Genomic DNA, 21,850 nt, shown 5'->3' with positions numbered 1-21,850 from the left:
AAAATGAAATTATAACGTATCAAAAATTTGTGGAATACAACAAAGGCAGTGCCTTGAGGGCAACATATAGCACTGAATGCTTGTATCCAAATAGAAGATCAAAAAGGAATCATCTGAAAGAACTCAGGAGGTGGGACAAAATGGTGGCATAAGGAGGTGTGGAATGTAGTCAGTCCTCTAGAACAACTAGTAAATAGCCAGGGACAGCTAATAAATAGTCTGCAACAACCATTGGGGGATACACGTGACCAGACACACATCGTACACCGGTCTGAAATGGGTGGAATGGCTGAGATCGCAGCATAGAACAGTAACTAAAGTCCTGGAAACCGCAGAGCTGTCACCACACTGCACTGGCATGGCAGGCTGAGTTGGAATACTTCTCTGTGGAAAAAATAAGCAGTCTACTAGAAGGAAGGGAAAGTAATTCAACCAAGCTCCAATTTTGGTTTTAATTAGCAAATCTGGAGTACTGAATATAAGCTACGAGCACTGTAAACCTGTGGCAAGCAGAAAAGTAGCCCTGAGGTCTCTCCCAGAATAAAGGAGGTAGAACTGAAAGGGAAAAAATTAAAAATAAATATAAGCAGAGGCTTTTGGTGACAGCTGAGCTCAGAATACTGGAGAAGGGCTGTGTTCTATGAAAGGGGGCACATAGAATCAGGAAGGGGAATTGATTTCTGTGAAGTTTTTTCCCTTTTCTTTTTCATTCGTTTCTTTATATCTTCGAGTCTATCTTGAAAGGATTTTCTAAGGCACCATCCCTTGGCCATTTTCTGCCTTGGTCAACAATTCTGCTGTAACCGTGGCCCTCCTCTTTACATTCCAAGTCTCTTTCCCAATTATTTTTAACACATTCATTTATTCAGTTCACATTTAAAGTATCCAAAGATGAGGAATGATTTAAATGTAACTTTGCTCCTAGGTGATAATTAATCAACTGAACTTTATTGGACGAAACAGTCATTTCCTGGTTGTATTAAAAGTTACCTTTCCAATATTACATAGAAAGTAAAAAGACAACCTACAGAATGTGAGAAAATAGTTTTGAGCAATAACTGATAGGATAAAAGCTTTATATCCAAAATATATATAAGTTTTACAATGCAACAACAAAAGACAGACAACCCCATTTAAAAATGGGCAAAGGATTTGAACAGATATTTTTCCAACGAGGATATACAAATGGTCAATAAGCATATGAAAAGATGCTCAACATTATTAGCCATTAGGGAAAAGTAAATCAAAGCCACAATGAGATGCCACTTCAGACTCACAAGCATGCTAGTATTTTAAAAATAAAATAAGTTGATGTCATTTATAAAAAAATCTAGTATTAGCAAGTACACAGAGACAGAAAGCAGATTACAGGTTACCAGGGAGGTTTTCTGTGTGTGTGTATGTTTGGTTTCTTTTTTTTTAGGGCAGGTATAGGTTTCTAGAGACATCTTGCAGGAAGTATGTAGTTATTACATACTCTGTTTTCACCCACACACAGTTTATTTTGCATTACTGTGGTAACTTTGTTACAATTCATGAAACAATATTATAACAACTATGCTAGTAACTTGAGCTTAATAGTTACATTGTATTGTACCACTCAGTGGGTTTCTGGTGTGTGTATATTGACTTATTCCTTATATTCCTTTTTTGAATATACAATTCAGTGGTGTTAATTACATAAACAAAGTTGTGCCTCCATCCCCATCATACATACCAAAACTTTTCCATTACCCCAAACAGAAACTCCATACCAATTAAAACTTAACTCCCCATTCCCCTCCCCCATTGCCCCTTGTGTTCTAGTTTCTAACTACACGAACATGTTTATAATGTTTACGTCATACAAACGATATCATACTTTCCTTTGTGTCTGGTTTGTTTCACTATCTTAAAGGTTCATCCATGTTGTAGCATGCATCATACTTTCATTTCTTTTTATGGACAAATAATACTCCATTTTGTTTATCTGTTCTTCTGTTGATGGGCACATGGGCTGCTTCCACCTTTTGGCAACTGAGAGTGTAGGAAGGGGGAGTTTTTGATTGGTGAGTTTAGAGTGTTTGCAAATAAAGATTTAAAAAACAAACAAGTTATCTACCCCATATATTACATAAAAAGGCTGGTGCTCCATCAGGAGACACAACAGTCCCAACTTCGCTCAAAGGAGTTCAGAGCTGCTCACTCACATGATCTCCCCTGGGACCACATTCTGCTTCCACAAGGTGCCCTTCGCTCCCCACCCCCAACACGCCCCAGGCTTAAGAGCTCAGGGACTCCATGAGCTCCAGAGTCTCCTTCTCAGACTTCTCTAGTCCAGTCCCTCCTCCGACTCTCCTTTCCTCCCCCGGTGAAGGAGCTGTAATACTTCTCGGTCTCACAAGACAGTCGCTTGCCCTTTAGTCCTTTGCGCTTGTAACTCCCAGAAGTCACCAGGACCTAACGATTGGGCAGGATAGGCGGATTTTATGCTCGCCCCACACTTTTTCTCTAAAGTTTTAGGACTCTGGACTACATCTCCCACAGGGCGCTGCGGTCAAGATACGCTAGCAAGTACTACCTTTCCCACAAACCACCGAGAAAACCGCGACTTCCGGCTACTTTTCCGGTATCTCCTGTTCCCCACTGTAAGTTATAGTGAAGAAACGGAGGAGTTACGCTGCCGGAAGTCTCTGCAGACTTAGACTGAGGCAAGAGTAGGACCCTCTGGCGGTGAGAATGGGGGAGCGGGGGGCGTTCAAAGCGAGGAGGCTCGGATCGCGGGCAGAGCGAGTCTGCCTGGAACTTCAGGCTTGTAGGTGCTCGAGCTGCCGAGGAGGGCGGGTGTCTGAGGGAGACAGAAGGGGAGTGTTTGCGAGTGTGTTTGTGAGGGTCTTCGCCTGTGACAGAACCCGCGTGTGTCTCGGAGTCTGTGGGTGCAGTTCCGAGGCTGGGACAGGTACGTGACTGCTTGTGTGCGGGGGATACGCGGTGCGTGTTCTTACCCTGAGCCTGAGTGGCTTTGGCTCTCTAGTGAGTGTCTCTGACTTGTGGCTCTAGGTTCTCTGCTGTTTCCTCTGCCCTCCTCACAGTCATGTACAGCTGTCACAGCGAAATGGCCCTAAAGGAAAGTCAAATATTGAGCCCTAGGAGGTTTCCAGAAGAAGGCGGAAATCTGCTGTTAGGATGGGGATTTTAGATCGAGAATTGCACCAGATAAACGCTACCAAGAACACATGCTAGAGCCTCCAAGGATTCCGTCCTGGGAGGAGCTTCCTGGGAGCTCTCTGGGGTTCATTTACATGTTTGAGAATTCCATCATTCCCTGTGCTCTGACCCCGGAACCTGCTGTGAAAACTGATTCAGATTCCTTCCCCTTTCTTACTTTATTCTGGTTATATGGATGAGTTCACAGCAGGTGTAGCTTAGGAAGGTGGAAGAGAATAATGCTCAGTATTGTAGTGAGTCTAGATCATTCACCTTCAGGTTTCTATAGATCAGAAGCTACAGAAATATGAAGTTAAATGTGATGTGTGCTTGCAAGTTAAAGAAGTGAGCCAGAGGCTCATATGTTCCAGAACAGGAATTCTAAGCAAAGGTCCTTTGTATTTGGGGCTTACATGGGGCCACAAATGCCTTGAAATTGTATAGAGAGGTGCCTTATTTATTTGTAAATTTGCATTTTTCAAAGGTGTACATTACCCAAAGGGTTTAGACCTGGGTTTTAAAGTACTGATCAAACTTATGGGAATGATTAAGAAAATCACACCACATCCATGGGATTGATTGTAAGCAGATAATAAAATTTGCTTGTAAAAGATTAGTTATTAGAAGGGAAAATGACTATGATCTAATGTTAAGCAGTATTCGTGGTTGTGTATAATAATAGTCCTCAAGTAATTTTTAACTAATATGTGAAGCCAATTTTACAAAATTGAACTTTGTCAAAACCTTTTGCAAAGACTGGATCCAAAATGATGTTTTAGTTTTTTCTTTAGTGCAGAATGGAAGTGGTTTAGCCACATTAAGCTTTTTCTTTGTGTCCAAAAGTGTATCTTCTTTGCATATATATTCTCTTTAAATCTATAAAGACCATTTCCTTTCCATTAACAGGAGAATCTTTATAGAGAAATGTGCCTAATTCTATCAGTGTGGTTCAGCTAAAGGATATTCAAGAACTAGTAAGTGTTATTTGTTTCAGTCATACTGATTTTTCTTGCCAGGCTAGTATTTACAGATTATTAAATGACTAAAACATATCCTCTCCTAATAATGATATTTTGAACACTTTGAAATATCTTTATGTTTTATTTATCATGATAAAACATCCTAAATGATGTTGTAACACACATCATTACCTAAGTTACTTCTGAAGAGAAAGTTATAATGACCCGTAATACACTTGCCCAGAGGTAGTCACTCAATATTTTCATGTATATGTATCCAGTTTTTATCTGTGAGCATTTGTGTGTGGTTTTATTTTGGCAGAACAGGACTGATCAGGTAAAGGAGACAAAGACTCCAACTCTTAGTTTGAAAAAGGAATATAACTCGATCATGGGTGTCCTATACCTCTGTGCATGAATGGATGAGAAGGAAGTGCCAGGGATCACCTTGTTTGAAAAAGATTTGAAGTATTTATACCTTTTAGATATAAGAAACATAACTTACAACTTAAATACCATTGCACCAAACTATTCAGGAAGACACCCTTTGTGAATTAATAATTTTGAGATTGAGGTTGTGTTCCGAGAAAATAGCAGTAATCTTTGATTTCCAATTGTCTTGTAATTACAAATGTTATTTCCAGAGATAGAGTTACAGAAAATAAAGATTGTAACATTTATAAATATTTACATAAATCTTCATACCGTGCAGAATAAGATTTAATCTTTTAAAATTCTCCATTTAGCGCTTTTTCAGATCCTGATCTTTGAAGTGCTTTATCATGCTGAATGGAGTTTTAATTGCATCTATAGCTGCTGGGGACTGAAGAAGGGGACAATTCCTCCTTACCTGTGTGATAATTTCTCTCTCTCTCTCTCTTTTTCTCACTCTCTCTCTCGTTTTTAAGAACTATATTTTCTCAAAGGTACATCATGAAATTTTTTAATTTAGAAATATAAAAAAAAGAGAAAGCCCAAGAAACAGAAACTTTTAGGGAAACAGGAAGCAGCAGTTTAACTTCCTTTTGTAATAATGGACTAAGCGACATGTATTTTTCATCTTCAATAAATGTAGATAATTTCCATTAAGCCATCATTAAATATTTTTTAGTGTTTATATGATTTATCTTGCTTAATCTTCCAGCAGTCAAAGCAGTCATATGAAGTAGGTAATATTCTTATCCCTACCTTGGGGAAACAGACCTGAGATGTTATTAACTCTCACAGTTCCAAGTTCACTTCCACGTCCTGAGTGTCTCACGTCCTGAGCCTTTGTTATTACTTTCAACAGGATACCATTTCCTAAATTATGCATGACTTTTTAAACCTGCCTTATTCACTTCAATTAATATGTAAAAATGTCATCTTTATTAGTAATGGCTTAGTATGTCACCATGTAGGAAACCATAATTTATTTAACCTCTTGCCTACTGTGATATGTTTACATTTTTAAGTTTTGTTTTCAAAACTTACTCTCCAGTGAACATCCTTGTACAAAAACCTCATGTATTTCTAGTTATTTCCTGAAAAAAAATTCCTTGAACTGTAATTTTATGATCAAAAATAATGTGTGTAGATTTCAGACCTGTAAATTGTAGTATTTGGACTAACTCAATCACTAAAAAACACAGTTTCTTCCTTTAAAATGCTTGCATGAAGAGAGACAATGTCTGACTAGGAATAAGAGTGAATATGATAAAGGCCACTGGAGTTAGGTGGCTTTGCCTTGTGAGTTTTCCCAGGAAGGACACATCACTCTGACTATAGGACATTCAGATTAAGAACAAATTATACTGAGCCCATGGTATTTCTATGGCAAAACTATGATGGATTTTATACCTTGTACTTTCATTCTAATTATTGCAAAGCAAAACTAATAGGAAAAGTTAATTCAGCAGCTGACACCATGGCTAAACTGCCTGGTTTAGAAACACAATAAAACCTTCTGTCCAGAAGACTTGTAATAAAGCTGCCTCAAGACCATCATTGATTCATATAAAGAATACTCTGGGACTATTCCCCCATTTGTTCTAGACAGTACTCCAAAACGCCTGAGGAGAAATCATATGAGTTAATTCAGGTAATGGTAACAAAAGGTAAAAATAAGCAATTTGGAAAAATGATGTGAATTTACAGAACAAATCATTTGCTGAACTCCCTGCCTTTTTGGAGAACATCCTCCTCTTAAATTTAAATACACACATGCACGTGTATATTTCAACTTAATATATTACCTCCTTGATACAATTATGAAGAAAACTTCAATAAACAAAAAATCAAGATCCAAACAAATATGTGGTCATATAATTTCCGATACTTTTTATATCTACTGGTTTCTGATGTTCTGTTTACCACTCTTTCTCTTTAAATTGATTTATTCATGTATTTTACAAAACAAGTTGGTCACCCTGATTTTTGTATTGACAGTATACCTGGAGTATTTCCCATGCCCTGAAATATTTTTCCTAACTTAGCATTTAATGGTTATGTTGTATTCTGATGCAGTAATAATGTCTTATATTTAACTAGTGAGCTTTGCTAGATTCAGGATGCTGAACACTTTGTTTCCATCTCCATTGTCTTAATCAACTTCACCTAATTCCAAAAGTATAAAAGAGGTTCTGGTTGGGATGATGTAGCCTCTTTTCAGTCTTGAAAGTTGAGAATGGAGGAGGACCTGCTTAGCACGACTCAGCTGCCCAATCTCAGGTTCATTTTGGACTTAACATATGGCACATTGGCCTGAAAACTTCCTGCTGATGTATCTGGATCTGACTTCGATGTAAAATATCTCTGCTCTGTGACTTTGTGCAGCTGAGATCCTTGGGATTGGGGGAGGAAATTGATTTATCTAGCATCTTAATCTTCCCAACTTGGGTGTGATCGGGGGTAGTTTGGAAACTGGAATGGAAGAGCATAACATTCATAACTTTTAAGCTCTATGGAGAAGGCTAAAGCACAGCTGGTCTCAAGGGCTTTCTCTTCTCCCAGTTTTGGATTTTCTGGATTCCGTGCTTTTCCAGTAAAGGAACCCTGAGCCTTGATCAGCCCTTGCAGGTCTAAAACCATGGTCCAGGTAAGTTACAGTTTCTCTCCTTAAAATATATGTGATTTTTAGGTCATATAAATATTTTCAGTAATTTTCCTGACATTTCCTATTTCGTTGCCAGTTTGTTCCAATGAACAGTGATGCCAGCCTTCCTATGCAGCCCACTCTAAACTAACTGGTGTTCATATAATTACTAACCAAATTATTTAACATGTCTTAAGTGCCCGTTTTTTTATGAAGGAAAGAGATGGAGCAGTGAAGGAGTTTAAGTCTTTTAAGTAAAGATCTATGCTTTCCAAGTCCGGTCTATAGCTTGGTGAGATACAGACTATGGTTCCATTTGACCATCCATGAGAAGACTTTCAAATTTTCCATAGACCTGAGATTTCCAGTTAGATAAGATGAGTTCATTATTGCATAACCTAAATCTTAAGGTAGGATGTAATCTCATGCATTGTGTGGATTAGTATAAATAAAGGTTGCAAAATCTTCAGCTTACACCAACCACAAATAGTGTAGTAACTCAATTCAATTTGGTTTTGACTCTAATTACCTGGATTTTGGCCATACTCCACAGGTTAAGGGCCGTCCTTTACAAGATTGCCTTGTAGGCACCAGATGCAGGTTGAAATCAGCAAACATGATGTGACTCAAAGCCCCAACCCCCTGTCACATGGTTGGTCTTCCTAGTGTGGCCAGCCACCAACCCTAAGACTACGGATATGGCTGGCCCCTGTCATCTCATTAGCATATGACTATCAGGTGTAGTCTGGAGGGCCCACCATGAAGAATGAAAACACTTCTATCACAGGAAATTGCAAAGATTTAGAGGTTCCTTTCTGATAGCCAAGACAAAGACCAGTGAAGTTTTTCATTACACTACAGTATATGATTGGGACTTGCATACTTGAAGGTACTGGATCTTGGCAGAAAATCCCTGAAAGATATCAAGGCTATTCTTTTGTTGAATGGCACAACACATGCAAACCTTGGGTGACATCTATATAATTGATCATACTTCCTAAGTACTCTTTAATTTAGTATTTTCGATGTATAGTGTACATAATAGATTACACCAAGACTTAGTGGCTTAAAGCAACAAATATTTATTATATCATAGTTTCAGTGGATTAAAAATTGGGGTAATGCCATGGCTAGCTTCTTGCTTTGTGTCTTTCATAAGGCTGCAACCAGTGTCTTGGCCAGGTCTACAGTCATCTTAAGGCTCAATTAGGAGTAGATCAGCTTCCAAGTTCACTAAAGTGATTGCTGACAGGATCCATTTCTTTATGGGCTGTTGCACTGGGCATTGGCTGGAGACCACCCTTAATTCCTTATCATGTGAGCCTCTCCAAAGGGCAGCCCACAACATGGCAGTTGGCTTTACCACAGTGAGTAAGCGAAACATCAAAAAAAAAAAAAAAAAAAAAAGCAATACAGAAATCATAGTCTTTTGTAACCCATTATTGGACACAACATTTCAAACCTTTTGCCATATTCATTGTCTTAGAAACAAGTTACTAGGTTCATCCTTCACTCAAGAAGAGGAAATTACACAAGGGTTTAAATACTAGGAGGTGGGGCTCACTGGGAACCATCTTTCAAGCTGCCTACTACACTCAAAATTAGGAAAGTATTGAGTAAGAGATGGTAAATGGCAACAAAAAAGACCATCATCATAATCATAACATGGAGTCCCAGATTGGAGAAGACCTTACAAATGTTGTCCAACCTAAATATATAAATGATGAATTCTAAAGTGTTAAGGAAATGTACTGCTGTAAGCCAGAAAGTACATGAGTTTGTCAAAATGGGAAAGAATGCTTATGGTAAGATCTGACATAGTGAAATACTTGCTGCTTGAAGAAATTCTTAGCTTTATGCAAATCCAGTTTTTCTAACATTGGGACTGTACTACATTTGGAAAAACAATCAGATGGTTGAATTTTTTTCTTCCTTTAAAAGCAAAATGTTTCCTCAACAATTCATATTTATTGAAAATTTATGTGGTAGCTTCCAATCAGGCATTATACTTGTATTCACTATGTAATTAAATATGGAAGCTTTATTATTGTATCTGTTTCCAAAAGGTTTGAATATTTAAGAGGGATCCCAGAGCATGTCAGGAAATTTTGTCTCTGTCAGCAGGATTCTTCAGAAATATTTATGCAGTCATCTTCAGTCCCTCCCATGTTATAGATTTCTCACCTAAGTCCTTACAATACTGCTCTCTTCTTGCAATGTAATCCTTCATCTCTTGTCTCCTATCTTCAAAATATTTCCTTTAATTTCTCAAGCAGTACATGGATTTTCTATTTCAGGTATCAATGACATTCAGGGACGTGGCCATAGACTTCTCTCAGCAGGAATGGGAATGTCTCGATGCTGCTCAGAAGTCCTTATACCGGGATGTGATGATGGAGAACTATGGTAACTTGGTCTCACTAGGTAAGTATGGCAGCCTCAGGTAATTTAGAATAATTTAGAATTTACTCTCTAGTGTTATGTGTTTTTTCAGCTATCATTTTCAGAGCTGCTTTCTAGGGATTAGTTAAATTTCTTTTCCCAAAGAAATGGTTTGAGTTTAGTCAGATTGGAAATGGCAACTGCATTAAACATATTCATATTCTCTGTACCTCCATGACATTCACACTTTGCTCTGGTCCTTCTTGAGTTTGCCTCCCTTCCTTAATGAGTGAGAGGTAAATTAAAATTTTCTGGCATTATATAACCATTATCAAAGAATCGAGGCTTTCTATTCATTTATGCTCAAAATTGCTGCAGACACTCCATATTATTCTAAGACCCACCTGCAGGGATATCAGCTCAACACTGGCTATGGATGACTGATTATTGAAAGAGCCTCTGCAGTTTATATGATGATGGATTGGATGAATGAAAGTCACTTAAAATGCAAGAGCAATCCATTTCCTAAAGCAACTTTTATCTGATTTGTGGGTGAAAGTTGTAATCCATGAAAATTGCATTTAACATAGAATTTATAACCTATAGAGATATCTTTCCCTGTATACTCTTAGTAAAATAACAATAATGAGAATAAAAAAGTTGATGGCTAATATTGTGATTACTATGTACTAGGCAGTGTTCTGAGCACTTTACATGTATATCACCCAATTTAATTCTCTCATCTGCCCTATTATTATCCCCCTTTTACAAGTGAGAACCCTGAGGAACAGTGGGTTTAAATGACTTGTCCAAGGTCACAAATGGCTGGAAGGTTGCAAAGTCAGGAATTGAACCCAGGCTCCAGAGTCTGTAGTTTAAACCACATTTGCTTGCTTTCAAGAGATAGAGGACATATGAGTTTTAATTTTAAAAAGCAACAACAACCAAAAATAAAACCCTCTTCCCTAAGTAACTGGACTCTTATTCTTTAATTCTCTCATTCTTCTCTACAATCTTATTCAGCATCATTTTGACCTTTAGTTTATTATAAATATAATTTTAATTTTGACTAATCAAAGTCTTTTTTCTGCATTATGTGGCATTTCTTTATATGCAGGACATTCCATTAGTAAGCCAGATGTGATTACCTTACTGGAGGAAGGAAAAGAACCCTGGATGGTTAGAAGGGAAGAAACAAGAAGATGCTGTACAGGTAAGTAACAGCAGTCTGACTACAGGAAGCCATCTATGTATGTAACAGCCCAGGTAGTCAAACAGGAGACACATCTTGGAAAAGCTGGTTGGAAAGCTCCTTTCAGAATAGAAGAAAGGGTCATTATCTGGAGAAGATTTATTTAGCCCAGGAATGCAAGCTTGGTTCAACATAAGGAAATCAATTAATGTAATACACCACGTAAATAGAACAAAGGAACAAAAAACACATGATCATCTCAGTTGATGCAGAAAAGGCATTTGACAAAACCAGTATCCCTTCTTGAGAAACACACTTCAAGAGATATGAATGAAAGAAACTTCCTAAAAACCTCATAGCTAGCATCATATTCAATGATGAAAGACTGAAAAGCTTTCCCTCTAAGTAAATGGAAGGACATTCCATGCTGATGGATTGAAAGACTAAATAAAATATTGCCAAGATGCCAATTCTACTCAAAATGATTTACAGATCCAACAGAAACCCAATCAAAATTCCAACAGCATCCCAATCAAAATTCCAACAGCCTTCTTTGCAGAAGTGAAAAAGCCAAACATTAAATTAATATGGAAGGATAAGTGATCCTGAATAGGAAACCCCTATTTCATACCATTTACAAAATTTAACTCAAAATGCATCAAAGACCTAAATATAAAATCCAGGCCTGTAAAACTCTTAAAGAAAAACAAAAAGGAAGCATTTTCAGAATTTAGTGTTAGGTAATGGTTTCTTAGACTTTATACCCAAAGCACAAGCAACAAGTCTTTTGCCCAATTTTAGCAGCATTGTCTTTTCATTGTTCAGTTATAGGATTTCTTTATAAATTCTGGATACTAAACCCTTATCAAATATATGGTTTCCAAATATTTTCTCTCACTGTGTGGGTTGTTTTACTTTCATGATGAAGTCCTTTGATGCACAAAATTTTTACCTTTATGAAGACGAAACAGAAATGGCCAAAAAGCACATGAAAAGATGCTCAACATCATTAGCCAGTAGGGAAATGCAAATGAAAACCAGAATGAAATAACATTTCACACCTACTAAAATGACTAAATAACCATTGGAGGGGATGTGGAGAAATCCAAACACTCATTCATTGTTCATGGGAATGTAAAATGGTACGGCCACTATAGAAGACAGTTTGGCAGGTCCTCAGAAAGTTAATGTATAGAATTACCATATGACCTGGCAATCCCATTCCTAAGTATATGCCCCAAAAACTGAAAGCAGGAACTCAAACAGATATTTGCCTACCAGTGTTCATAGAGGAATTATTAGGATGAATCATACAGTAAGCACTCTGTTGTTTTGCTTGCATTGCTCAGTGTAATGATTTTGAAATCTGTGTACCATTCCATACCACAATTTGTGTATGTTTTCATGTATTGATAGACTTTCAGTTTGGGACTATTATGAGTATGACTATTAAGAATGTGCACAAATTTTAAATATGGACATAGGTATTTATTTTTATTGGGTAAATACCTAAAAGTGGCACTGTTGAGCAGTAAGTGTATGTTTAACGTTTTAAGAAACTTCCGGATAGTTTTCCAAAGTTGTGGCTCTATTTTACATCCCATTACCAATGTATGAGATGACCAGTTGCTCCATATCCTCTCCAACACTTGGTATTGTCAGTCTTTTTAATTTTAGATATTGTAGTTGGTAGGTATGGTACCTTACTGTGGTTTTAGTTTGCATTTCCATAGCGGCTAATTATGTTGAGCATCTTTTCACGTACTTATAGATCATTCACATTTTTTGGAGTGGATTCATATCTTTTCCGATTTAAAAATATTGTCTTATATTTGAGGTGTAAAAGACACTTATCTTGGATACCAGTCCATGGTTAATATTAAAAAGATTTTCTCCCAGAGTGTGGCTTACCTATTCATTTCCTTAACAATACCTTACACAGACCAAAAGTTTTTAATTTAATGAACTCCAATTTATCAAATTTCGATTTTAGGATTGTTGTTTTTGTATCCTATCAAAAAGGCTTTGCCTAACACAAAGTGGCAAAGACTTTTTTTACCATCTTTTTTTTTTTTCTATCACTTTATAATTTTAGCTTTCTGGATTAGGTCTATTGGCTTTTTGAAGTTATTTTTTTAAATGCTTTGAGTAGGGATCAGGGACCAGTTTATTCCCTATAAAAATCCGGTTATTTAAGCATCATTTGTTGAAAAGATTTTCTTTTTCCTGTTGGGTTTCTTCTTTAAATCAGAATCTATTTCTGGTCTCTATTCTGTTTAATTGGTCCAGATATATCCTATGCCATTAATTCTTAGAGTATGGAAACTGTAGTAAATAATCATCTACCAATAGAGACAGCTGGACGTCTTCCTTTCTGATTTTATGCCTTATATTTCTTTTCCTTGATTTAAAAGGCTAGGATGTCCAGTACAATGTTGAATATAAATGATGAGAGTTAGCTAGCATCTTTGATTTATTCTTCATCAGTAATTCAACATTCAGACTGTTGTTTGCTGAAGGTTTTTCATATCTGCCCTTTGTCAGATTGGGGTAGTTCTCTTCCTAGGTTGCTGGAAGTTTTTACTATGCACTGGTTTTGAATTTTGTCAACTGTTTTGACTAAATCTATTGAAATAATTTCTTAAAAATTTACATTCAAAAAATTTCATTTTTATTGGTGTATAGTTCTATGAGTTTTGCCAAATGCATATAGTTGTAGAACTGCCAGGACACTAGGAATACAGAACAGTTTGGACACACCCCAAAAGTTCTTTCATTGCACCATTTTTTATTTAAACCATAATCCGAACCCTAAGGCCTAGCGTCTACTGATTTGTTCCTCTCCTTTTTGCCTTTCCAGAATGTCATATAAATAGCATCATTACAATATTTAGCCTTTTCTAGTGTGGTTTCTTTCACTTATAATGCATTTGTGATTCAACCGTGTTTTGTGTATCAATAGTTTTTTTGCTTTTTATTGCTGAGTATTTTGTGTGGATGCACAACACTTTGTTAACTCCTTAAAGGACTTTGGGATTTTTTCCATTTTTTGGTGATTATGAATAAAATCTGCTCTAAATATCATGTATAGTTTTTTTGTGTGAACCTAAATGTTCTTTTCTCTAGGGCAATCCCTAGGATTGGGTTTGCTGGGTCATATTATAGGTTTCTTTAGCTTATAAGAATTGGCCACTTTTTCAAAGTCCTGTATCATTTTGCATTCTAACCAGCAATTTATGTGAGTTCTAGTTGCTCCACATCTTTATCAGTGCTTGTTGTTCTCAGTTTTAATTTGCCATTCCCTAATGATTAATGATGCTGAATACTTTTTATGTGCTCAACTCTCTATCCTGAATTTCTTCTTTAATAAAATGATTATATGAATTTTTTTTCCTAATTTGGTACATTGATTAATTTTTGAATCTTAAGACAACCACTGTTCCTGGGATAAACCCCACTTGGCACCTATCCTTTTTTATATAATGCTGGGTTCAGTTTGCTGGATATTTTTGTGTCTAATGTCTGATGGATATTGGTCTATAATTTTTATGTAATATCTTTGTTAGATTTTGATATCAGGGTTATGCTGGCCTCATAAAATGAGTTGGAAGTATCCCTACCTTCTCCTTTTTATGAAAGAGTTTCTTTAAGATTTTTATTATTCTTTCGTAAAGGTTTGATAAATTCACCGGTGAAGCAATACAGGCCTCCAGTTTTCTTTGAGGGCAAATTTTTAATGTCCAATACAATTAATTTGACAGATACAGGTTATTCAGATTTTCTATTTCTTCTTGAGACTGTTTTGGCAAATTCTATCTTTTATGAAATTCTTTATTTTACCTACTTTGTTAAATTTATAGACATTTTTTTTATATTTATTATCCTTTTAAGATCTTTTGGATCTTTAATGGTGCCTCACATTTCCTTTCTTGTAACAATAATTTGATAGGTATATAGCCATTCCAGCTTACTTATACATAGTGTTTGCATGGTATATTACCATCTTTTTTACTTTTATCTCTCTGAATCTTTGTATTTAAAGTCAGATTTCGAGATGGCATATAACTGGGTTTTTCTGTTTTTCAAATTGGCCATCTCTGCCTATTAATTGGGGAGTTTAGACCATTTTCAATGTAATTATAGATATGGTTGGATTTAAATCTACATCCTACTATCATTCCTTATTTCCTCTTTTCCTGCTTCTTTTGGCTAGTATTTTTTAGGATTCCATTTTATCTCCACTACTGGTTTATTATATACACCTCTGTTTGGCTGTTGTTCTTGTATTTACCATACATACCTTTAACTTAGCACACTCTACGTTGAAATAGTATTACATGTTATATATAAGATGGCAACAGTATACTTCCATTTCCATTCCCAAGCTTTTGTGCTATGGTTGTCATATTTTTTTATTCCCATATATGTAGTAAATCCCACAACATGGTTACTATTTTTGCATTAAACTGTTGTGATGGATTTTTCTTGTCAATCTAAGCTGGAACATTTTCCCTATTTTCCTTATTCTATATAGTTCTAGGCCAGAAGAGAGATTATGAGTCAGATTTGAGAGGTAGAAATGAAGCAGAAGCCATATTCTTTTTATGATTGGGATGCAAGTGCATTGAAGGACATTCTATTGCAGCTCATGCATCTTGTCACTTATTACCTACCTAACAATGTAGGTATGAGTCAGCACCTGAACCTACATTTCCCCCACTTCTTGCCAGCTCTCCTTCTCCTTCTGTAACTCTTGGGACAAGTGTGTCTTTCGCTCCATGAAGGAGGGTGCCAGCTTCTCCTGCAGAACTCACCCATCATCTAAGTTGGAGGCTTGGAGAACATGAGATATCAATGTATGGAGATATGAATAATCTATTATGTTTTATTCGAAAAAACATTCAGATAGGAGTTCTTAAATTTTGATTTCCATCCTAATCATAGGTTAAAGATGATAAAAAATAAGAGATACCTAATTCCTACTACTATTTCCCCAGATGTTCTGATCCACATCTATATTTCAGAAACAACCTGTTTTCTTAATTATCAATCTTTCTTTTATAAAGTTAATGGTAAATTAGAGCTGGCTGGTACCAACTTGCTAGAACTAATTGTGCACATCTTTTTCCTAAGTCTTGGTTCAATTTCATCATGTTTGATTCTTGATTTGAGTGTGATGGAAGTATGTACAGCACAGACATTTGAAAACACTAAAAATAAGGGCTGAGTGGGTCTGTGTTGTGTGTAGAGTTGGTTGTTAAACTTTGCCAGTAATCCACTGCATAAAATCTCATTTTCTGTCCTGGTTTTACATTTTCAAATTGTAGAGGCATATTTTACCCATTTATCTCAGATGGGTGAAATTTTCAAATTTTCCCTTAGGTTTACTATAGAACATTTACTTCTCCTGGTCCAAGAAAACAAATTATTTTTTCTTATCTATTTTAGATTTGGATTCAACGTATGAAATAATCAGCTATGGAAAAATGCACATTTATAGAAAACTACCTTTTAGTGTAAATCAGAGAATTCATAATAGAGAGAAACCATATGAATGTAAAGAATGTCGGAAGGCCTTTAGTCGTCGTACGGACCTTGTAGTGCATCAGAGAATTCATACTGGTGAGAAACCCTATGAATGCACTGAATGTGGGAAGTCCTTTCATCGTGCATCTAACGTACTGCAACATCAGAGAATTCATACTGGTGAAAAACCATATAAATGTGAAAAGTGTGGAAAGGCCTTTATTTGTGCCTCATACCTTGTTCAACATGAAAGAGTTCATACTGGTGAGAAACCCTATGTATGTCATGAATGTGGAAAGGCCTTTAGTCAAGGTGGAGGACTTAGAAAACATCAGAGAATTCATACTGGTGAGAAACCCTATGAGTGTAAGACATGTGGGAAGGCCTTCAGTCAAGCCTTTCAACTTATGCGACATGACAGAATTCATACTCGTGAAAAACACTGTGAATTCAAAGAATGTGGGATGACCCTTAGTCATGGTAAAGATCTTATAGTACATCATAGTATTCATACTGGTGAGAAACCATATAAATGTAAAATATCTGGGAAGGCCTTTAGTTTTACCTCAAGTCTTGTTCAACATAAAAGAATTCATACTGGGGAGAAACTCTGTGAATGTAAGGAATGTGGAATGACGTTTAGTCATGGCTATCAACTCATTCCACATCAGAGAATACACATTGGTGTGAAACCCTATAAATGTAATGCATGTGGAAAGGCATTTAGTCGTTCCTCAACACTTGTTGAACATGAGAGAATTCATACTGGTGAGAAACCATATAAATGTAACGAATGTGGAAAAGCCTTTAGTAGAGCCTCAAACCTTGTCACACATGAGAGAATTCATACGGGAGAGAAACCCTATGTATGTAAGGAATGTTGGAAGACCTTTAGTCATATTGGTAACCTTAGAAAGCATCATAGAATTCATACTGGTGAGAAACCCTATGAATGTAAAGAGTGTGGAAAGGCTTTCCGTAGTGGCGGTCAACTTACTATACATCATAGACTTCATACTGGTGAGAGACCCTATAAATGTAAGGAATGTACTAAGGCCTTTAGTGTGTATGTAGGACTTATTCGCCATCAGAGTATCCATAGTGGTGAGAAACCCTTTGAATGTAACAAATGTGGAAAGTCCTTTAGGCTTAGTTCAATTCTTAAAGAACATCAGAGAATTCATACTGGAGAGAAACCTCATGAACACAAGGACTGTGGAAAGGCAGATAGACAGTGTACAGCAAATCAATACATTTATACCTCCAAGAAACAATTTGAATGAAAAGAATGTGAAATGGCTTTTAGATATAGTTCAGTTATTATAAATCATTAAATAATTTACCTTGTGTAAACCACTCAGAATATAAATAATGTTTGAAGTTTTTTAGTTGTGACCCAAATGTTCAGAAAACGTTTTTATATACCTCAGAGAAATTTAATGTATTTTATATAACATAAGGAAGCCGCCTCTGGCATTTCTCTATTCAGAGAATATCAAATATTCATATTAGAGGAAAATTCAAAGAATGTGGAAGTCCCTTTCTTCTTTATGCTTTATGTATAAAAGCCTGCCATCATTAATGAGCTATTGTTAAACTTGAGAAAACCCATACCACAAAGAGCCCCTGTTAATCTAAAAAATTTGAGAAAACAATTATCTATGGTACATACCTTATCACTCATAATTGCCATTCCACTCTTTTCAACTTAAGTGACATTGGAACACCGTGTGTCTCATTTGGGACATATATGACATTTATTTCCTCTGGGAATAATTTGTATATGGTGATAACAGCACATACACTATTGTGCTGTTGTCAGAACACAGAAAACTTAGAAACTATCTCACACATAGTCTATGTTCAATAACTTATTAATCACTATTTTAAATAATACTGTAATTTGTGTTACTATCATCAAACTGTTAGGAGGTAAAGTCCCTATGGGTGTCATGAATTTAGATAAGCTTCATGTAACTACTTGTTCTTTTTCAACTTTAAATAATTCTTTCTACATGAAAATCTAGTAGAATGTAAAGAACATGAGAGGATTTAAAACACAGAATTTTATTGCAGCAGTGCCACACTCATTTACATATTATCTATTATCTATGGCTTCTATAGCAGAGTTGAGTGGTTATGCAAAAGACCATATGTCCCCAAAGCCTAAAATCTTTACTACCTGGTCCTTTACCAAAAACTTTGCCAACACCTGGTTTAGAACAACATCCTTACCATTGTTTTCATGACTTTGGCTTTTTGAAGAGTTCAGGAAAATTTTCTTATCAAATGTTCCACATTTTGGATTTTTTAAAATCATTTCCTTATGAGTCTTTTGTCTTGTTCTTAAATCCTTCATAGTTTGAGTACATTTGAAGTGAAACCAAGAAGTTTCATTGGGTTCTGCTTAAACATTTTTGCAAAAATACTTCATATGTGCTGTTGTATATATTAAAAAGCATTCATTGGGTTTTTGCACTATTAATAATGTGAATTGTTATTATGTTCTGTTAATGTTGAAATCCATTTTACACTTATTAATCAGGGTGATATATTTTTCAGTCTCCTTTTGGAAATTTATAATTTCATGTTCAAGTCCTGAATTACATAGAGAATTAAATTTGAAACTAAGGCCTATTCAGAAAGGGATGATAATGAAGTGCCCATATATCAGAACTTATGGGATGTTGCCAACTTTTACTCTTTGGAAAGTTAATACGCTTCAATGCATGTAGAGCACCAAGAATGAAGGCTGGAACTTTCTGTTTATCACTTCTTCTCCAGAACCTCTTCAATGTCTAACATTTGATGGGCATTGACAAAACTGATAAAATAATGAAGAAGCATTCAACCACACAAAACTAGAAAAAGAACAAAATAAACCCTGAGCCAACATAAGGAAGCAATTAAAGCAACTAAATAGTAACTGAAATAGTACTCTTCATAAGGTTTATTGGTGTCATTGTTGTCTGTGAAAAGCAATGAATAAATCTAGAAGCTAGATAAGTGATTTAAATGAAACAGTAATCTTGAACCAAGGATTTAAAAATTTGTCATTAGAAATATAGTAATATCAACCAGTCATTGATAAATCTGCTCCAGGAAAAAAAATAATGATTAATTATAGCATCATTAAAAAAAATGGGGACATATCTGTAAATATGGAGGAAACACTTTAAAATGTAAGATAATGTTTATTAAGTATATTCCTGTTCATTTAGAAATCTAGAGACAATTATTTTCCTAGAATAAGTAATTTCTCAAAATTGACTTAAGATGTTATTAGAAATTAAAATTTTTTAAATTGAAAAAAACAGGAAAACTTTCCTTTTTAACAATAGTACTTAAACTAGGTTCCATCTCAGATACAACTTTTAAAGAAGGAAAATTATTTCTAACAAAATTTTTCCAGCTCATGGCTAACATGGATTTCTTATTACAATAACAAATCTCTATTTGGATAGCTCCTAAAAATCAAAAGCTATATGGGTTTCCCTTTTAAAATTAGACAGAGAAAATCTACTTAACTTTATCAGCCAATAGAAACTAAGAATGTACCAAAAGAACGATGAACTAAAAAAGTTTTTGTCTAGAATATCTAAGACATAGCTATTCCGGTTTAATTATAAATTGGGATCAATGACAAAACAATAATCTAGTACTGTCTACATTAGAGGTTAGCAAACTATGGCCTGTGGGCAAACCACCTGTTGTAAATAAAGTTTTATTGGAACACATGCTCAGTCACTTCATATTGCATGGCTACTTTTTTGCAACAACAGCAGAGTTCAGTAGTTTGGCCTGCAAGCCTAAACTATCGGGCCCTTTCAAAAAAAAATTCCTGACTGTGGTCTAGATTCATTAGCTTTTCTAAACTATTTGATTTTAAGAATGGGTTTAATTATAGATATCTTATTTCTTCAATATGAAAGGCACTTTTTTCATATTGTACATTTTAAATCACTTCTAGCCAGATAACCACCATGAATTAGAAATGTGAAATATCTTCCACTGATATTTTCTGGCAATATCAAGGAAGTATCAGCATCAAAGCATATTAGTTTTGATGAAATACTAGGTATATGTGTTCTGGCACAGTTAGAATTCAGGTAAAAGAATTAATACCACTTGAATTAAAATGACTGATGAAAATCTCTAAGTATATATTGTCAATCAACCATCTGTTATGTCAGTATAATTGTTCCTTATAATCCACAACTCCATATCCATTTCTTGCAGTTAGGGAATACGGTATCCTATTCTGTCTTTTACCGTCTAATAGTTGACACCAATATACCATGCAGATTCATTTGACAATTAAATGTAACACAAAACAGAATAATTTTGAGTTCTATAATAAAATAACTCATTGCAATAAGTCACTATGTTATTCCTCAAGGATACTAGGTGTGCATTTTAAATGTAAAAGACATATGTTTACCTAATGTTTGTTTTTTTTTTAATTATTACTCCATGAACACCATTAGTACTTAATGGCACTTTAAAAAAGGCTTCAGTGTTTAAACAAGTTTATTTATTTATTTTTTAATTCAATTTATTGAGATATATTCACATACCATGCAGTCATACAAAGCATAATTCAGTTGTTCACAGTGCCATTATATAGTTGTGCATTCATCACCAAAATTAATTTTTGAGCATTTTCATTACCACACACACACAAATAATAAGAACAAAAATTAAAGTGAAAAAGAACAATTAAAGTGAAAAAGGACACTGGGTGCCTTTTTTTTTCCCCCATTTTTCTCCTCATCCATCCATACACTGAACAAAGAGGAGTGTGATCCATATGGCTTTCCCAATCACACTGTCACCCCTCATAAGCTACATCTCTATACAATTGTTTTCAGGATTCAAGGGTTCTGGGTTGTAGTTTTGATAATCATTTTCAGGTATCCACTGCTAGCTATTCCAATTCATTAGAAATTAAAAAGGGTTGTCTATATTGCAAAGGAAAGGCTAGGCCTGCCTATAATTGTGCCTAAGAGTCTCCCCCTGAGTGCCTCTTTGTTGCTCAGATGTGGCCCTCTCTCTCTTGCTAAGCCAACTCGGCAGGTGAAATCACTGCCCTCCCCCCTACGTGGGATCTTTGACACCCAGGGGAGTAAATCTCCCTGGCAACATGGAATATGACTCCCGGGGAGGAATCTAGACCCGGCATCGTGGGATGGAGAACATATTCTTGACCAAAAAGGGGATGTGAAAGGAAATGAAAAAAGCTTAAGTGGCAGAGAGATTCCAGAAGGAGCAAGAGGTCACTCTGGTGGGCACTCTTAAACAAGTTTAAGAAGTACTGAATACTAAAGCTCCACCTTGGAACAATGAAAAGCTTATCAGCCAAACAAATGAATAAGAGTCTTGTAGTAAAGAACGATTTAAATAACATTATCATGCAACCCCCATTTCTAATATCTTTTAACATCTTTGGGAAATGTTACCAAATCCAAAAGGCATGACTTTAAGTTTGTAATTTTCAATCATTTCATGTGATTAGCCATGATTCCATGTGAG

General features: G+C 35.6%; 1 protein-coding gene across 4 annotated transcripts; it reads left to right on the top strand.

The window, feature by feature from the left end:
* Positions 1 to 2,607: 2,607 nt before the first annotated feature.
* On the top strand, positions 2,608 to 20,945 carry LOC119521680 (zinc finger protein 420-like). Of its 4 annotated transcripts, XM_037820242.1 has the most exons (6): positions 2,679 to 2,712; positions 4,093 to 4,160; positions 7,137 to 7,221; positions 9,516 to 9,642; positions 10,718 to 10,813; positions 16,241 to 20,945. In XM_037820242.1, exons 3-6 carry the CDS (start codon positions 7,213 to 7,215, stop codon positions 17,599 to 17,601), a joined length of 1,593 nt encoding a protein of 530 aa, XP_037676170.1. In that variant the 5' UTR covers positions 2,679 to 2,712; positions 4,093 to 4,160; positions 7,137 to 7,212; the 3' UTR covers positions 17,602 to 20,945. The 4 variants fall into 4 exon arrangements, with proteins under 4 accessions (XP_037676167.1, XP_037676170.1, XP_037676169.1 ...); XM_037820239.1 differs by lacking the exon at positions 4,093 to 4,160 and having other exon boundaries at positions 2,608 to 2,712; XM_037820241.1 differs by lacking the exons at positions 2,679 to 2,712; positions 4,093 to 4,160 and adding an exon at positions 2,754 to 2,938.
* The last annotated feature ends 905 nt before the right edge of the window (positions 20,946 to 21,850 follow it).

The sequence above is a fragment of the Choloepus didactylus genome, chromosome 27, assembly GCF_015220235.1.
Source record: "Choloepus didactylus isolate mChoDid1 chromosome 27, mChoDid1.pri, whole genome shotgun sequence".
Taxonomy (NCBI): Eukaryota; Metazoa; Chordata; class Mammalia; order Pilosa; family Megalonychidae; genus Choloepus; species Choloepus didactylus.
Note: the sequence above shows the minus strand (reverse complement) of the source record. Positions and strands in the feature narration are given on the sequence as shown.